At 44.3% G+C, this 18,345-nt stretch overlaps 1 protein-coding gene across 1 annotated transcript in view; it reads right to left on the reverse strand.

Annotated features, from left to right (window-relative positions):
* Positions 1-5,803: 5,803 nt before the first annotated feature.
* The window catches only part of LRRC75A (leucine rich repeat containing 75A), a 1,113,006-nt gene continuing 1,100,464 nt past the window's right edge, over positions 5,804-18,345 (reverse strand). The window contains exon 4 of the mRNA XM_078683539.1: positions 5,804-7,067. Coding sequence (XP_078539665.1) covers positions 6,431-7,067 — 637 coding nt within the window. The 3' untranslated portion in view covers positions 5,804-6,430. The remainder of the gene's footprint in view (positions 7,068-18,345) is intronic.

The raw sequence follows: 18,345 nt of genomic DNA on the forward strand, positions 1-18,345 counted from the left end.
GTGCCTCATGGGAATAGTCCAGCCCGAACAGCCCGAACTGCCAAGCCAGGTCTTTCCTGTACCGGAAACAAGCATCCTGGGACCTTTTTTCGGGGTAACATCCCTTATCAGCCAGGATAACTTGAATCCAGTGACAAAGTGAGCAAGGGACCCACATATTTCAAGTGGCATATGATCAATTTTTTGCAGTCATAGGCTTTACAGTTCGTATGATTTAGAAGAAGCCATCTCTTTGGTAGAACTAGTTTGGTTTGGATGGAAAGTTGGCAAACATTGCAGTTCTCACATGCATAGGGACCAATTATTTTAGGGAAATCCCTAAATCGTAGTGACTGAGTCAGTTTGAATATCTTTTTTAGGTATGGTGTGGACCAAGTGGCCTTTCTAGTTTTCTGATCTTTTTTAATACAAAAAGTGGCTTAGGTAATGTGAGGTTACCTGTGTTAAGAATATTCAATTTTTTGTCAATAATCTTTTTGATGTCCTTCAACATGGGTGTAAATTTAGTTACACAAGTAAATTCTTGTGATGACGTTTTGGGGTTGGACTAAAGTAGGGAGTCACAATTGTTGTTTTTTGTCCTTTTCCAGGCATTCCAGGTGATTTTCTTGGGGAAATGTTTCGTCCCAAGTTTGCAGGAGAGATCTCAGCCTGTTCATCAAAGCCAGCAATCTTGCTACATTTTCTGCTTAATCTCAGAAATACGTCAAGTTTGTGTGTAGCATTCTTGGGTGGTGACCGTCATATTGTAAGAACAGTTTGCTTATGAAAGATTTTCATCCTCAAAATACCCCAGTCAATATTGATTGCTAAGTCAAGAAAAGGGATCCGACAGTCCGAACATGTGTGAGAATTTTAAACAGGGGTCTAACCTATTGATCCAGACAAATACATCTTCTGATGTTAATCAGTCTCATTCCAGATTACCAAAATGTCAACAAGAAACCTGCACCAAAGGGGAACATCTGATTTCAATAGATTATTTTCAGAATAGATAGAACGTCGTTTTCATTTCCGCATTTACAAACATGCTAGGGTATGCGCAAATGTATTTCCCCTGGATGTCCTTTGGGTTTGTAAAAATAGTGTTTTCACTTTGGAAAAGGTTTTATTTTAAAGTCAATGTGGCACATTCCATTATGAAGTTAATAAGGATGATTGGGTAGCATTCTAGATGGATATTCATCTGATTTACTAGAAACAGTACATCTTTTGTATACATTAGAGAGGAAGACATTGGGCCTTATTTATGAAGGACTAGCGCCGCCGGTGCGTCACTTTTAACATGGGAAAAAGTTGCGCACCGGTGGCGCAAGTCCTTCATAAATAAGGCCCATTGTTTCTACCTTTCGTCTCAGGGAGAAGTCGCAAAACATGGATCATTTGGTCCAGTAAGCTAAGGGATCATTTTCCGAACTCAGCAATTGTATCACCTGCATAGCCTAACAAACTTACTGCACTTTCTCAATATCTATTACAACCTGCTCCCTATCTACAACATTCATCAGCCTTCAACTCTGCTGAAGACTCACATATATTTTCTCCTCCTCTTGAAAAAGTCTTACATTTTGCCACCTGCATTCTCTACCACACTACACTAGCCGATCTCACAGTTCACGTTGCATTTTCTCTATTCTAGATTTGAAATCTCTCCATAGTCGCATTCCCTGGCCCCTACCCTGCACAATCCATCTCTCTTATACCTCTTCTTTGCCCTCCTCAATCATAAATTCATCACCATCTTCCTACCCTATAAATTCCTCCTCATGATGCAGAAACCTCAAATGATCCTCCTCCCTGGCATCCCGGCACTTCCACAACTTGCACATCGCACTTCATACATCTCCCTAACATTGAAGTTGCTAAACTCCCTAAGAACTTTTGAAACAGCCCTCGCCTGCACTTCACCTACAATCTCTGAGCTCATATATATATTACTTTATTGCAATTGTTATCATTTTGTAATATCTGTTTCAACACTCTCTCTTCCAAATTCCAAAGACGCTGAGTCAACAAAGTTCAAGGGGCAGTGCAGGTGACATCACACATGCTTTGACACCTGGCGACATTCCAGGTTCATTCCTTCGCCTCTTCTCAACCATTGCTTGGGGAGAAGCAGAAGATAAACAGGTGAACACCACAGAAAGCACTTAGAATTCTTGCCTATTCTCTGTTGTGCTGTTGGTTTCTTCAACTCTGGGACCAGGAGTAGCAAGAAAAGTGCAAAGAGTAACCTTGGGGCTACCCAGTTTTAGAAGTTGCTATCCATGGCTATTCCTCATAGACATCCAAGCCACACTGAACACAGCAAAATATGCACCTTTTGATGCCACCTTATCACAATACATCTTTTTAAGATGCTCAACAACGTAAAAATACAAAAATCCAATTGCACAGGACCTGGGGCTGGTAAAGGTGGATTTTTCCAAAGCAGAGATTCCACCTCCTGCTCCACAGGCAACAATCCAGATGATTCCCTGTTAAATGCGATACTAACTGGTGATCCAACTCATAGAGAACGTCGAAGAGACTAAAGGAGAGGATACAGACACTTGATACATACGGCTAAGGAAGCAATATTGATTAACAACAATTATTTGGGAATGGAGATAATGTTCATTTCTTCTTCTTACAAATGTATTAATCTGGCTAATGCATTTATTAGGCAGTTTGATATTTTTAGCAGTAAACAGTATGAAGGCAAGATAGTAACAATATGCTTGGAGTCTCTTGGTGAGTATGAGGTTGCAATTTGACTGTGAATTATTTTAGAGAGCTGCTACTTCAACACCAATACATGCAAATCTTCAACTAGGCATAAAGAAATGGGACCACACCCCCCTCAATGGTGGTAGCTACTTGGTTCCTCAGGACAGGAACTAAGCTGTTCTTGGTGTTCATCTATCTGTAACAAAATAGACTTTTGTGTAGCAGAAAGCACTGAAGTGGAATTAGGGGCAATGTCTTGGTAGTACCTCTTCATAACATACTGTGTAGCATCACTCCTTCTTTATTGCCCTGTGTTATACCCACTTGTCTGGTTTCTCATATAAACTTGAGTACCTCCTACTGGTTTCTTTTAAAAGAATATGAGAAGGGATTTAAAGTGCCGTGTATGTCCCACAAGCATTTTTCCGTGCAGTTCTAGGAGTCATATCATTTAGTGCTATCTACATTTTTAAGTCATTCGTTCTTGTTCAACGACGCCTCAGGTTGATCCTGTGCATGTTTGAAGAGACATACTTTTGCATTATTATGGTGTATGCTTATTCTGACTGATGATGCATTAACAAATATTTGTAAGACGGACACAGGTTATGTCCTTTGAACCTGAGTTTAAGATTTCCACCAGGCACCACTAGGTTCTCTACCTTGTTGAGCTTGAGGCATGAAATTTGGATATTGATACCATGTAAGTATAAAGATCATGCAACACCACCAACAACCTGGAGGAAGAGTTAAAGAAGTTTGCTTTTACTTCAACTGTTGAGAAGACTATGCTTCGCCTCCCTTTCACCTGCCCACACTCCCCACATCTACCGAAACAGAAGTGGAGGACGCTCCTTCTCCACATCGCAGCAAAGACCTGGGTCAGTCTCCCCACGCGACTCCAAACCATCACCTCACTTCCGGAATTCCGTATGAAAGTAACCGGGACCTACCAGTGACTAGATACCCTATCAGGTGATTAGCCGCAGTTTATAAATACTGAATAATTGATTAACTCCTTGGGTGACACGCAACCTACTTCCCCTTTTTTTTTGGTGGCATCCAAAGCCCCTACTCAGAATCTACTGGCTATATAATGGTTGCTGTTCCTTACAGATAAGTAGATGGCAAAGATGTATGTGTGTTGATAACCTATAAACGTTGCAGATTAAAATGCCTACAGGTTCATATGTTTGCTACACTGCGGTTTGTCCTAATGCAGGAATAGGGAATCTTCACCAAAGAAGAACAATTCCACAAACAAGAATAAAGATGTGCAACCTGTAGTTCGTGATAATAACAACACTTCAACTCAATTTTGAACATATAAGAGTTGACTCTTTATTTCTCCCTATTGTCTCCATATCATTGTCGTTTGTATTGTATGTAGTATACTCACCTAATAGAGGATGCAGAAGTGTTAAAAAGTTCAAATGAAGATTTACAATCAGTTTATTAAACTCTCAGTTGCCAAAAACATAAATGTGCGCCACCTCCAATATATACAATCAAAGATGGGCAGCAATAAAATGAGTTTTTTTTATCTCACTTGTTATATTTCCTGACTATTGCCAACAATCATATGCACTGGAAGACCGATCCAACATCAATGCTTACCCATGATAATGCCATTCTCCATGGCCTCCCAGACTCCACACTGGCATCAGTTAAAGGCATCTTACATGCCACAGCAGCCTGATCCAGGGCCTGGAGAAATATGATCACAACACCCACATCCTGATGGAACCTCATTGGCTCTCCTTGACAGCTCACATCATCTTCAAAACTGGCTGCAAAATGTACAAAGCCAACACACCCTGCTTCCTTGCTTATCTGAAGACAAGCTCTGCCTGAAACAAGGCAGCAGGCCTCTTCCAGCTATAGATGCAGGATATTTTTAACTTGTCCTTTTGTCCTGTATCCATCAGGACCGCTCCAACGCTGCTGAGTTTGGGAAAGAGTTGAAGAAGCATCGATTCACAATGAATTAACAGTCCTCAAACCAACTACCTTTTCTATCATGTCTTGAATGTATGCTTGTCTTTGACCCTGTACAGTGCTCCACTGCCTTTGGCTAGGTTTGTGCTAAAGAACTACAACATACATACATTCGAAATATTAAATTTACAATCTTTGGCTGATGAGTGGCTCATTGCGAGGAGCCAAATACGAACCATGCTGCCCCATGCCTTAGTCTCTTGTCTTGACAAAAGCTGATTCTTAGATTTTCTTACATATCCACCAGGTAGTGACTCATCGCTACAGATTGTCCAGACCCAAACTACAAAGGATCTCTGGAATTCTCAATACCCTACGCCTTCCAAGAAGGCATCGTACAACTTCACCGCGGAAAACACACTGGGTTTGAAATACACTTCATGATCAATACACGTACATTCTACAGCTGGAGTCTAAAGGTCACCAACCTTCATATTACACCTTTGCTAAGATAAAGTGACACTGAGATTTCATCAGTTTGCCACATCCATCATTCCAGTTAACAATTTAACACCAAACTTGCTGAAAGAAAGCGCTTCTCCCAAGGTGGTGCCATTTTAAGGCAAAGCAGAGAAGGGCCATGAAGAATACAAATGGACTATTCTCAACTGGTAGAACGAACAGATCCTAAGTTAGTTTTAAATTCAGAACACATTTCGCCAAAGCACGGCTTTGCAAACTGGTGATGGCTGGTGTCATAGTCAGGGCAAAAAATGTCATGCCAGTGTTAAGATAAAGATTTTGTACCCCTTTTGGTAAAGTTTTTGTAGCATCAGAGATTCACTTAACATCAAGGTATGTTGGAGCAGTTAGCAATATTAAACTGATTGTTTTAGTACCGTGAAAAGCATACACTAAATGAAGCAACTGCACCCAGAAAGTAAAATCTTCTGAAAATAGGTAAAAACCTCACTGAACTATTGTCTGCTTTCAAGGCTTCTTCTGAATTGGTGAAAGGCTTTTCTTATATGAATGTCTCTTTGGGGTGTCAGAACTGTAGCAGCTACAGGTGCTACCTGCTTTATCCTCTCACAGACATGGACCGTGGAAATACTGGGAATGTCACCTTTGGTAGGAATGCAGGATTTTCTATATATTCAATAAAGCAGTGCCTTACACATTTTTTATTTCTACACATTAGCAAACAAAATTCTTTCTTACTTATTTGCAATCGCCTTTCACTGGCATAAATATGCCAGATATAACACACAAAAAATGCTCATCAATCATCTTATAATCGAAGTTACATATTTTATCAATAATTTTCCTAGGTTTGTTAAAAAAAATACATTTCCATCCCCAGGTCCTATTAAAAATAAAGGAACCAACATGCTTCATCTGTGCGCACCCTTTCCTTTTGCAAAGTAATGTCATGTCTTGGTCCTCTTTCTACTTCAGTGCTATAAAAATAGTCTGTCTCCCTGGTTATTCTAAAAGAGATAAATGAGTAGACATTGCTAAGTTTGACCACCACAATCGGTCACCAGCTTTATAAAATATGCATAACTTGATGACATGATTTAATTGTTTGCACCCATTTGGGGAAACAGACGACAGCCTCAGAAGGGCGGGCGGAGTGAAGATTGACAGATTTACAGCCAATAGGACATCTAGCGCTAGGCTAAACTGCATATTAAGCTACAATCCACCCCTTTGGTCTGAGGTATTAGTTATTCTGCTGTTCTTTTCTTCACAAAGTAGTCCCAATGGAAGTGGCGGCTCATCATGTCTGACTGGCAGTAGTGTTGGCAGTCGCATGAGTCAGCTCCTGCTCTGACTGCCAGTCTTTCCGATCCACCCCAACGTGTGTCACCCCCTCTGCCAAAGGTTCCTCTGGGGGACCAGTGTTGATTACATGCAGAATCTTTCTCTTCTCTAGACCACAGTCTGCCTCCTCTTGGCCTTCAGGGCCCTCCTGGCTTTCCAAGTCACACATCTGACCTTCACCAAACTCCAAAATAGTTGGGAGGTTGCCCTGCTTTGGACATCGCTTCTTCAGGCTGACCAGGAAGGGCTGTGGCAACGAGAAGATGTCCACGTTGTTGCCAAGATCAATCCAGGTCACGCTTGGAAACTTCTTGAGGTCTTTGAGCATGTCCGTCAGCTCGCGCAGGATGGCTTTGGTAAGCCGGTTGCCGTTGAGCGCAAGCGTGGTCAGGTGAGGCAAGGCACTCAAGACGGGCAGAAGCTGGAGCAGCAACTCGTCCGTCATGTCTGTAAAGCAAAGCTCCACGTTCTCAATGTGCTCGGAGCTGTACTGGAGGTACGCGATCAAGCGGTCAAGATCCTTCATGGTAAGAGGAATTCCAGACAGATCCACGGTGTTGTTTCGAGGAGTCCCCACCAGGACGGCTTTCAAGCTGCAAAGAACAGAAAAGAAATATTATTTCAAGGCATTGCATATGTCTCAATTGCATGCTTCATGAACTGGGAAATAGTGAGAGGAGATCAAATGGGGCTGTATGACCAGTCTACACATGCTAAAGTGAAATAAGGTACAACATAAATGCTTCAAACCACTATCAAGCTATAGGGCTGTTCTACTCCAGAGCCATGCTCCAGTATTACTTTGCCTATTTCATTTAATTAGATTGCATTGAGCTAGATAGATTCCATCAACATTTAACTTTTTTCAGATGGCGATATATTTTGATTAATTTATAGATAACAAAAGCTGAGCTTCACCTTGCTGGATACAAACTTCCTGCCTCACATAATAATAGAGCAACAATCTGTCTGCAAGACTTTTCTACCCGATGAAGTATGAAACAAGCATTGGCAAATCCAATAGGTCTGGCATATAACTGAAAGTACCTTGTCAATTTCTATGGGTTGAGGTACTCAATACCTCAGCATGCATGCACTCTGTCACTCATCCTTGCACTCATACAGCCATTTATCCCCTCACTTTCTCATTCTTACATTCATCCACTCACTCATAAACAATAATACATACACATGCAAACTCAACAAGTAAATACAACAAAAATAAAAAGAATAAAAGTAGAAGGAGAAGCTTGCTGCTGGATAAATGTGTGGAGCATGTACTAGCAATGAAACATAAGTAAAAAATAAAGCACAGCAGGGAAAGGCAATCTTGGAGTTGAATTAATTTTAGTGATTAATTGCTGTGCAAGATGGCTGGCATGTTGCTTCTAAATAAAGCAGTCATCTTGGAACAGTAAAATAATTATACACTATGAAAAATACACGTCAAGATGGAGACCCTGTCTAGGAGCCATGCAGGTTGCAGTACAAGGCATATGAAATTAGCAGTAGATGGTCAGCCCGGCAGCATTGTCAAGGGAGCGACAGGGCTCACCCAACAAAAAAAAAGAAAGAGAAGAGAAGGAATGAACACAAAAGGGGCCAGATAAAAGGACTAAATGCAAAATTAAGGTGACTAGCACACAAGTCCTTCAGCCGCTGAAGCGCACTCAATTTCAGTATGCTATGCACATGTGGTTAGATAAAATGCCTTCACTCAGAGGGCAATAAAGCGAATGGCTAGAGTGGGCTGTCCTGTGGTCCCAAGTTACATGCTGCCATGGGCAGAAACAGAATTTGAATGACATTCAAATAGACAAATAGCGGCAGCCGCTCCGTGTTTTCACAGTGCAGTCAGCAACCCGCCTACACTTTCAAAGGGGATTAGAGATCCCCTTGCCGGCGGGTGAAGTCAGTGCCTGCACCCGCCTGCAAGGAGATGTCTGGAAGACCCCCTTTCTCCCCACCAGAGGGCTGCAAGGTGGGCACTGTGAGTGCGCCCGACAGCCTCTTTGCATCTGGGCACAGAGGCAAAAGAATGCCTCCTTTGCGTAGGGCATGCCCCTATGCAAATGAGGGAACGCCCCCTGAGGGTAGCGCTGGCACTTTTAGTGTGCAGCGCTATCGGTATTACTAAAGAGGATGCACAAGTGTCTGCGCAACCTCTTGTAATACCAAAGTGCCCCGGGGGCGTGCAGAGAGGGCACAAACGCATGTTGCGTCCCCGGGGCACTTATTGTAATACGGCTCCTGGACGTCATTTCTCTTATCTATTACTGGTAGAATAGCAGTGACCAAGATGGTGGCGCTCCCGAGGCTACTCCATTTTTTCCGCGCTTTCACTACTTGTCCCTCGCATGCTGTTTCAAGAAACTGGGTTTGTTGCTATTGGAGCTGGTTTGGGGGCAGGCAGACGCAGGGTAGGCAATGGCTAAATTGCATCGTCCTGTGACGGACCAAGGGAGGGCAACCCCGGACCTAGAGGTATATTATTTGGCAGCACAGCTGCAGTGGTCTAACTAATGGATCTATAGTAAGATGCTACCCGACCTGAGGGAGCTAATACTGTTCTACTTGTCTTAGCAGAGCCACGTGCCCGCTGCCTCTTAGGAATTCCTGGTGGTGCAACATAGCTGGCGACGCTCCCTACAGCCAACTCGTGCCAGAGCACCTTATTTGCCGGACTTATCGCCGTGGTGGCTAGAGGTAGTGTCCCAAGGGGGGCGTTAGGTGGAAAGCCGGATGGGAAGCCTACGGCGTAACCCGGGTGGGAGACCTTTACCGGGATAGGGAATTACTCCCCTTTGAAGACTTGGCTGTGAAATTCGACATTCCTGGTGGCCAATTCTCACTGCATCGAGCAATAGTGGCTGGGATCAGGGACCACTGGGGAACTGGAGAGCATCAAGCCCGTCAACTGCTTTGTAATATAACGGGTCGTGTTAAAGCAGATGCATGCCTATACCGAGCCATCCGTACTAACATTCGTGCTGCCCTGACAAACCTGAGGGTGCGATGGGAGACAGATTTAGTATTACAGCTTACTGATAATAAGGACTGGGGTAGGATCCTGGAATACAGCCCACCACTTCACGTAATGCCAGGTTCAAACTGATTAATTTGTATTCCTTACACAGGGCTTACCTCATGCTCAGCAGGATTCATAGGTTTTATATCGAAGCTGCAGCCACATGCCCTCAGTGTGGGGAACTTTGGGTGGAAATGTTCCATATGGTGTGGGTCTGACCCTCCTTAGCAGAGTAGGAAGTAGTGATAGACTGCATCAACAACATTACTCATCGGGAAATCCCTTGCACCCCTCTCGCTTGACCCCTTCGGGGGGGAGGGATTACCATGCCTGACCAACCGCAAAATAAGGACCAAATTTACTGGCCTGGTACTGATTCTGGCAAAAAGGGAGCGCACCGTGCACTCTAGGGCTCCTGGGGGACCAAGACTGGTTAAATGGTAAGAGGAGCTAACTAAATGGGTGGGGATTGAAAATGCTGTGCCATTCGGGGAACTGAAGAAGGGACGCAAACAATTGATAGGGCAAGAGCAAGGGAGCACTTGGCGGATTGTCTTATGGCCCTGCACATGGACACAGACATCCATACATGGGGCTTTGTGAGGAGGGGAGCTGAGCACACAGGGGATGCTCTGAAAGGGTGTTACCTACTATGGTCATTTATATGCAGCAACACGGCGAAAAGTAAGAGGGGCGGGAGGGATAAGGTGGAGGGGTTGTTCACTGTTAGCTGCACTAGGGCTTATATTCTGATGGGATATGGTGTGCACTCTAATTTTGCACGAGAAATATATGGCTTCGCCCTATCAATTATGTACTTATGCAGTGCAGGATAAGTTGGATATTTCACCTATAATATGCCTCAACTACTACTGTCTTGTATTGTATGAAAATTAAAAAAAATTGTTTAAAAAACCCCAGAAAACAATGGCACCCAGTCCCAAAGATGAATTTATAAACAACCTTCCCCTTACTAAAAGTTTTCACCCTGCTTATCATGGCCCGCCGCTAATGCCTGAACTCCAAAGAGTCCGCACAGCCCAACCATAACCATGGTGCTCGGGTGCACTAATGGAAAGCTTAATGCTTCAGTATCATAATGTGTGTCGATCACGTGATTTTTTAGTGTCACTTCTTTCATCAATGAAACCAATTCTACAAAATGGCCAAATAAAGAACTCATGCGGTTGCATAAGCATAATTGAACACGAAATTATTCCACATAGACGCCAACCACTTCAGTCTGCTTCTCCCTTCCACACTTTTCACTACCCTAGCATGGTTTTGCCTGAAAATACATTTTCCAGGGGCCTTTTAAACAACTAATTCAAGATGTGATGCTTTCCTCCTTTGCAGAGTCGATGCATCAGAAGGCGTTGGAAACGAAGGACGGACTTATGACGACTTGAGTAATGATCACAGAGAGGTGTTAAATTATATCTTATGCAACTATGCAGAGAAAACTTGGGGAGCAGGATGGGGTTAGGAAGAAGGAACTGGTGACCAAAACACAACCAAATACCTTTGGGATTCCCCTATATAATTATCCCAAGGGGTCTAGGAATTTATATAAATTTCAGACTCGGCGATGCCATTCAACGCAGCCCTGTCAACTCTTGCATCGAGTATATTGCCCACCAGTTTCAACCCCGCTGTGCACCCTCTGGTGTCCCCAGCTCTGTGATTCTCATTTTCCCACCACTGACTGGTGTGCCCACCCTGATTGTGGCTCTTCTGCGTTTGCCCTGTTGCTTGCCTACCAAAGGGGAAATGCCTCCAAACACCAATTTTGCTTTTTAACCTTTCCTACTATGTGTCCCAATCTTATGAAGACCAGACCCTTCCTGTTGAGTCCTTACGTAAATTTCACCAATGTGATTGCCAGTAAAAGCGAATACACAGTTTGCCGATGATCTAGATAACACCTACCAATGGAATGTAAATGCAAACTACAAAAAAATATATATATATATTTTGACACCTTAGAATATACATATTAAAGGTACGCAAAACTGAAAGGCTGGTGGTAATTGCATGGCAAGGATTTAAAAAAACACTCTATTCATCTCTTCTCCTACAGTAAGAAAAACAGAAGTTAAAGCACAGGCGGAATAATAATCCTGCGTCTGCACACTCAACTTTAGACACATCTTTAAAAATAGCACCTCAGTATATAGAAAACTGAGATAAAGACTTGAGATCTAGCCAATCAAAATCACAGCTTTTATAACGGGATCCCTTCGGAGCTATACTGCTGTCCATTTGCCTATTTAAATTTCCTAAGGCTCACTTGAGGATCATCCAGCGATCACTTCTTGATCACAGTGGATTAAGCAATAGTCACCTATGAAGTACCCAGGGGTGAACCTAGCATAACTCAACGATCTTATGTGGCTTTCCCCTAGGTCCACAAGAGTTACACGAGGATCTATTCAGGATCACTCATGGTATGTCCAAGGATCGCCTAAGAATGACTTAAGAAAAACACAAGCACAACTTAAGGTTCATCTAAGTCATGGTTCACCTGAGCGATGGTTAAACAAAAGAATGGTTCTGTTGGGTAAGAAACATTACTTTGACACTGCTTATTAATGCAATCAAAATTCGGTGCTCTCTGGTACACACGAAGAATTGAGAAATGAATGCTCAAAATAAAAGGTTGTGAAATCAAGAGATTATTTCATGCAATTTATATCAGAATTCATTCATGTTTTGCCTGAATTGCTTCATTCAATGATAACATTCAATGCATGATAAGACCGTCAAAAACAGGTGCAATTGAGTGACATTTGGTGAATAGTGCTCAATGAGTGAAAAAATATATAGTGAGAAGGGATTTCCTATATACAAATATATACAATTATTTTATTGGCCAGATGCTGATTTGCAACCGAGGATTCCTAGTGTTCCTATTGGGATCTTGGTGGTTCTAGACCTATGACATTCGTCGACGTTTCGACCCTCATGTTCCCCAGTTGGTGGTCGCGGCGGGTCTTTCTCAAGACAGGTGTGTGGGTGAATAATGTTGACAGTTTTTGCTTCAAACCGGCGAGTCTCAGCCTGAGTCAGCGCGGCACAGTGGCCAGTCGTATCCGGATTTGTGAAATCAGATAAGTCGGCAAAGGTACTGCGTCCCTCCCGTCAGCTGAGTGATGGGCATGGATCACCCGTGATTCTACTGATGATCACCACATTAGGATCACCGAAGGGTGGCGCAAGCATCCCACAAGGATTAACCAAACATCCCCCACGCATCATCCCAGGACCATTTGGTTCACATTTGTAGTTTGTAAATTTTCATGAACTCTAATGTAAGAGAGATTTCAATGTAGAGGTTGCAGATTTGTCGCTCTATTTTCTTGATTTGTGCAACTACCCACCTACTACAACCCAAAGCATACAACAATATAAAGACCCTTACTCTGCCTACACTGCTTATGGCCTATACGGATGTCTTAGAGATAAAATAAGCACTGACAAAGCAATTAGGGCTGGCCCTGGTAAGCTGATGCATAGGTAACTTTTTATTACATGCATATGCCTTAAAAATATGTGGCAGCCCTATGATTCCAATACAATTATTTTTTTAACAACCAAATATATTTTATTAGTATGGTATGGGTGCTGCCTTCCGGGCAGATATGCTTAGAACAGGCATAGAACCCCTTCTTGTTTTTAATGCAGATCTCAGGTGAAGAGAAAATGTGCTATGGGATTTAAATCACTTTAACCTGAAACCATTGTTTAATAAAAATACAAAAACGATCAACACATTAAAAAGAAAAAAAAGCACCGGAAAAGTACAGTATTGGACCACCAGACCTTGCCCAAAACTACACTTATTTTTAAGCAGTTGTGACCATGTGATCAAGTACATGCAGTCACTCACGCTATATGCTGGGGTGTGTAGAAGCAAACTGTGAATGGCAGCTTAACGCACCAATGGATAAAAAAAGCTATCGCAATGCCCCCTTAGGTATGTATATACGTGTATTTTCATTATGGGGTTTTTACATGGTGGCTGGCTAGACAGCTGAAGCTATCTCTACGCCACATCTAAAAGTACATACAACCCCGCTGCACAATAGTACAGCTGTAACAACAAAGGATGTCACCCATCCGTGGTTTGTGGGTTCAGTGACATCATGATCTGGATCTAATATTATAAATTCACATTGGAAGGCTGTCCCTGTAACACTCAATAAGGCCCAAGTTGTTCTGTCCCCAGGCTTGGGATGTTGCCTCAGGCACACAGTAGGAATTGAAATAAAAATATGAAAGTTAAAAGACTGAAACAATAAGGTTTAAGAGCTAACAGCTAAAAATAGTTTTCTTTTTGCATCACAAAAAGAAGAGAGGCAAAAGAAGCACATATCTGTTTATCTAGGAGGGTTGAACAAGGTGGTGCAAGAAAAAAGGAACTAAAGGACTGATGACGATGTCAGCAGGAGACCTCCTCCCGACGTTAGGAATCTCCTCAACCATGTCGGAACGCTTCCGACCGACTCATCGGTTTACAATTCACCTGACCGAATACGAAGTTCGCTGTCGGATTGCGAACCGCACAGTCTTTTCGAATCGGTTCCGACAGGCTCTTGGGGATTTGTGTAGGTCGGAGCTGCATCATACAGCTCTATGGACAGCGTTTCCGACCAAGCGATTACGATGTCAGTTTACAACAGCCATTCTGAGTCGGCCTGTCTGACATGAAAAGGCTGTTGAAAACTGACTGTAGGGGCCCGTAGCAATCAATTTTCTGTATCATTAGTGATTATTTAACTCAATACCCCACCCCTCAGAAAAACTGGATCTTTTTGGGACCAACCTGCACAATCAAGCAGTATCTCTGGATTTGGCCAACATTTGATTGGTCAGTTCAGGGTCTCTAAGAATCCGGGCAGAAAATGTTTTATCTCAAAAAGGAACTATCCCTGGTTTGTTACATTCTTTCTCAAATATGTGCATTAATCTTCTAAAAAGATCCAACTTCCTTGTAACCAGCACATACATCGTCTACAACAATGGTTCCCTCTGGTCCATGGACCGCAGGGGTCCAAAACTGAACATTTTGAAAGGCTTTGTAAATTAGAAGAAATTTTAAATTAGAGGCTAAAAATTCAGTTGGTATCCTTAGCCTGATTTGTAGAAGCAGCATAAGTGCAGCAAACGGTGGTATGCACAAGTGGTGGCACCAATTGTTATGTGATTCCAAAAAACAGAGCATAGTTAGGAGCAAAAAGACAAACTGAGATGCTAGTTATTCTAGAGTCTTTCTCTCTTAGAAATAAATCAAAGTTTTGAAAAGTTCCAACATTCTCGTCAACATTTATGAATTTTTATATATATATTTTTTAATTAAATACAATATTTCATAATTAGTGTATTGGTTTGATGTGTACGCTTTTATGTCGATATTTGGAGGTTCAAATCGTCGAAACTGCTTAGAAGGGGGTCCCCATCTTTGAATAGTGCTTCAGAACGGGGCCAGAAATGTCAAAAGGGTAAGAAACACTGGTCTAAAAAAAGAAAACAAACAGCAGGTCCTATGATGAAAGAAACTGGTGGAAATGTAGTAATGTCACCAACGGGTACAGCATCATGGTTACCGTGCAGATAAGGCCCCGCAGCAGAAAGTTAGCAAGGGCTATAGGAACCGATACGTTTTCAGAGATGTCTAGAAATTCTCAAAGAAATTCTCAAAATAGTGAAAAGAGGGCACAATTCTAGTACTTTTTAGGTTTCGCCTGGTGAGCCGCTGCGCAGCAGCGTTCGCGCAGGCGAAATCTTTTGAGAACAGTATGTTGTTTAGTCCCGCCTCTCTCTTCCATTGGCTAGCTCCATAAATGGAGGATAGCCATTGGAAGAGAGATCTGTCCGTCATTGTGCGAGGCGATTCGTGGGCGTTCCGGCGATTTTTTCCCTCTCCGCCCCTTGTAGAACGTCATTGCGGCGGTGGGCGGGTGGTTTTTTTTTCCTCCAAGGTTTTTTTTTGTCATTCCTCCGAAGATGGCGGCCTGGCAGTAGCTTACTTGGGAAGCTCCGCAGCTCGGACCCTTTTCTCTTGTTTGGCTTCGGCAGCCCCCAAGGATGTCTCCACGATGCTGGAGGTGTGGTCTCCCTCTCTGTGCCCGAACGCCATGAGCCTCGGTGTCCTCCAGCACCTCCCGTGTTCCGCTCCCCCCTCCGGCGCCCCCGTCCATGGTATTTTCATTTCATTTGTTTTCTTCTCTCAACTTTCTTCAATGTATTTATTTCTGTTTGTCTTTATTAGTTTCCCTTGCCCCCCCTCCCGCTGTCCGTGTGCCCGTTAACCCACCCCCCTCCCGCTGTCCGTGTGCCCGTTCCCGCCCCCCTCCCGCGGTCCGTGTGCCCGTTCGACTCCGTGGCCCGTCTCTCGCTAGACTTTCACCCCCCTCTCCTTCACCCTACACTCCTCCTCTGTTGTTGATTTTTTTTAAATACCCCCTTTTAAACCCATCCCGCCTTGCCTGATCTGTTATTTCATTTTTAAACCCCGCTCGCCGTTGTTTTTTTAAAAGCTCTCTGCTGTTTTTTTTACAACCAACTCAAGCCTTCCTTTATTTTGAATCAAGCCCCCCCCCCTCACCAGTGTTCGTGTGCCCGTTCCCGCCTCCGCCCCCTCCCCCTGTCCGTGTGCCCGTTCCCGCCCCCCCCCCCGCTGTCACGGCACCTCGGCTTATTTTGATATTTGGAGGACGGAGTTTTTATTTTTCGTTGTGCAAAGGATGCCTAGATGCTAACTAGTTCATTCATGGTTTGTCCTGGGTACGTTAAAAAAATATGTTCAATGTCCGGCATTTGGAGGAAAGGTGAGTTTGGTGAACCTTGTGTCTTTTCAGTGACCGTAATTTGGTGACTGTGGCCTCAGTTGGCTGAGAGGAGCGCGTGCCCCCGACTCCGCGCTGGGTATTTGCCAGCAGTAGGTAGAGTGCAAGCAACTCTGTTTTATGAGACCTGACTCAGCGAATCCACAGGGGGAACAGCTACACAAATCCCTGGAGTGGAGAGGCAGGAGGGGGCGGGGCGGGATTACTTGCACTCCAGCAGGAGTTCAGTACATGTGCATGAAGGGGGTGTCTAAAGTCCAGCTTGGCTTCCACATTACGCCGATCCCGAGGGTGTTGCAGCGACTCCCGGCGTACGCAAGAACAGCGTTCAAAAACAGAGACTCGGATCCCGACGCATAGAACTGGTCTCGGCAGCCAAGATGTGGACGACTCTCTGTCCTGGCTGAACCCTTCCTGCCTCCTGCCCTAAGTGCAGACCCGAGTGAGTGTGCCTGTGGCCTGCCTGCGGGCAGAGAGATCTACTTTGATTTCCGTTCTGAGAGTTCTCACAGTGGCCCCTGACTCCTCCACGCCCCTCATTGATGACGTCTGTGGTCCACCAGTGCTGCTCTGATCGCCTGACCTCGGTGCTGTTTATGGGTTAATCGATGCTGCTGATCATTTTCCCGCGTTGCTGGTTCCCTCTGTGGTCCGCACCCGATCTGCTCTCGGTGTTGTGCTTATTCCCTCTGTCCTCGTGCTATTGAGAATTCCCTCTGTGTTGTTGAAGGTTTAGTGCGCGTTCACCTGCCGATCTGACCCCTCCTCTTGTATTATTTTATTTATAGGTTTTTTTCTGCTTGACCACTAGAACTGTAGTCATTTGAATATGACCTCTCTGGAGCATGGTGGCTTCCGTAGATTGTTTCTACGAAATCGCTGGAATTTTCCCTTGGCGCTAGTGGAGGGGTAGAGGATTCCAGACAAAGGAGTCTTGTGTTTAAGGATGCCTCCAATATCAGTTGCTATGAATCCTGTTCACTCCTAGGCGCAGGCACGGTGACCTCAGGTGTCTGGCCTGGTTACATTGGCCCAAGGCTTTGGCAAGGTAAACTTACACCCTTCCAGATCGCACAAGTATACAGGAAAATGGGTAATGCAGCTTTAAGGCGTAGGATGGAGAATTGGTGCAGCAAAGAAGTTTTTCCCCAGGTGATTGAGGTGCATAGAAGCATAAAATGTAGAAATAATTTGCAGGAGCCAAAAATCATAGATGTGAAAGAAACTTAATTTTTTTTGGTGAATATCCGCACAAGTGGGTGTTGAACCCTCCATAGGTATCCTCTGAGCAAGGGCCCTCATGGCTAATTTGAAAACTTAATTAGGCCTCTGTTATTGCAACGGGAGAAAACTGACAAACTCAATGCACTGAATGGCCCTTATCTGGCAACAGAATTGCATGTATCTGTGATGCTTCTTAAGTTACAAAAACATGGTACGTGTGGACAGTCAGTCTCTGTTCACCTTTCGATTTGAGACGGGGGTTCTCAAATGCAGCCATTCTTGATGTCTGACAGGCTTTTAACATGCTGAGCATCACAGTGGCTTACATCACAAGATCGGTAATGCATTTACCGCCCCCTGGCTGTGCTTGCTTCCCTGCCCCCTGGCTGTGCTTGCTTCCCCACCCCCCTGGTTCCCCTTCCCCTGGCTGTGCTTGCTCCCCTGCAACCTGGCTGTGCTTGCTTCCCTGACCCCTAGCTGTGCTTGCTTCCCTGCCCCCTCGCTGTGCTTGCTTCCCTGCCCCCTCGCTGTGCCTGCTTCCCTGCCCCCTCGCTGTGCTTGCTTCCCTGCCCCCTCGCTGTGCTTGCTTCCCTGCCCCTCTCGCTGTGCTTCCTTCCTTGCCCCCTCGCTGTGCTTGCTTCCCTGCCCCCTCGCTGTGCTTGCTTCCCTGCCCCCTCACTGTGCTTGCTCTCCTGAGTGTGTGTGTGGCTCTGGGTGGGTGTGTGTGGCTCTGGGTGGGTATGTGTGGCTCTGGGTGGGTGTGTGTGGCTC

Source organism: Lissotriton helveticus, chromosome 3_1, assembly GCF_964261635.1.
Source record: "Lissotriton helveticus chromosome 3_1, aLisHel1.1, whole genome shotgun sequence".
In the NCBI taxonomy this organism is placed as follows: Eukaryota; Metazoa; Chordata; class Amphibia; order Caudata; family Salamandridae; genus Lissotriton; species Lissotriton helveticus.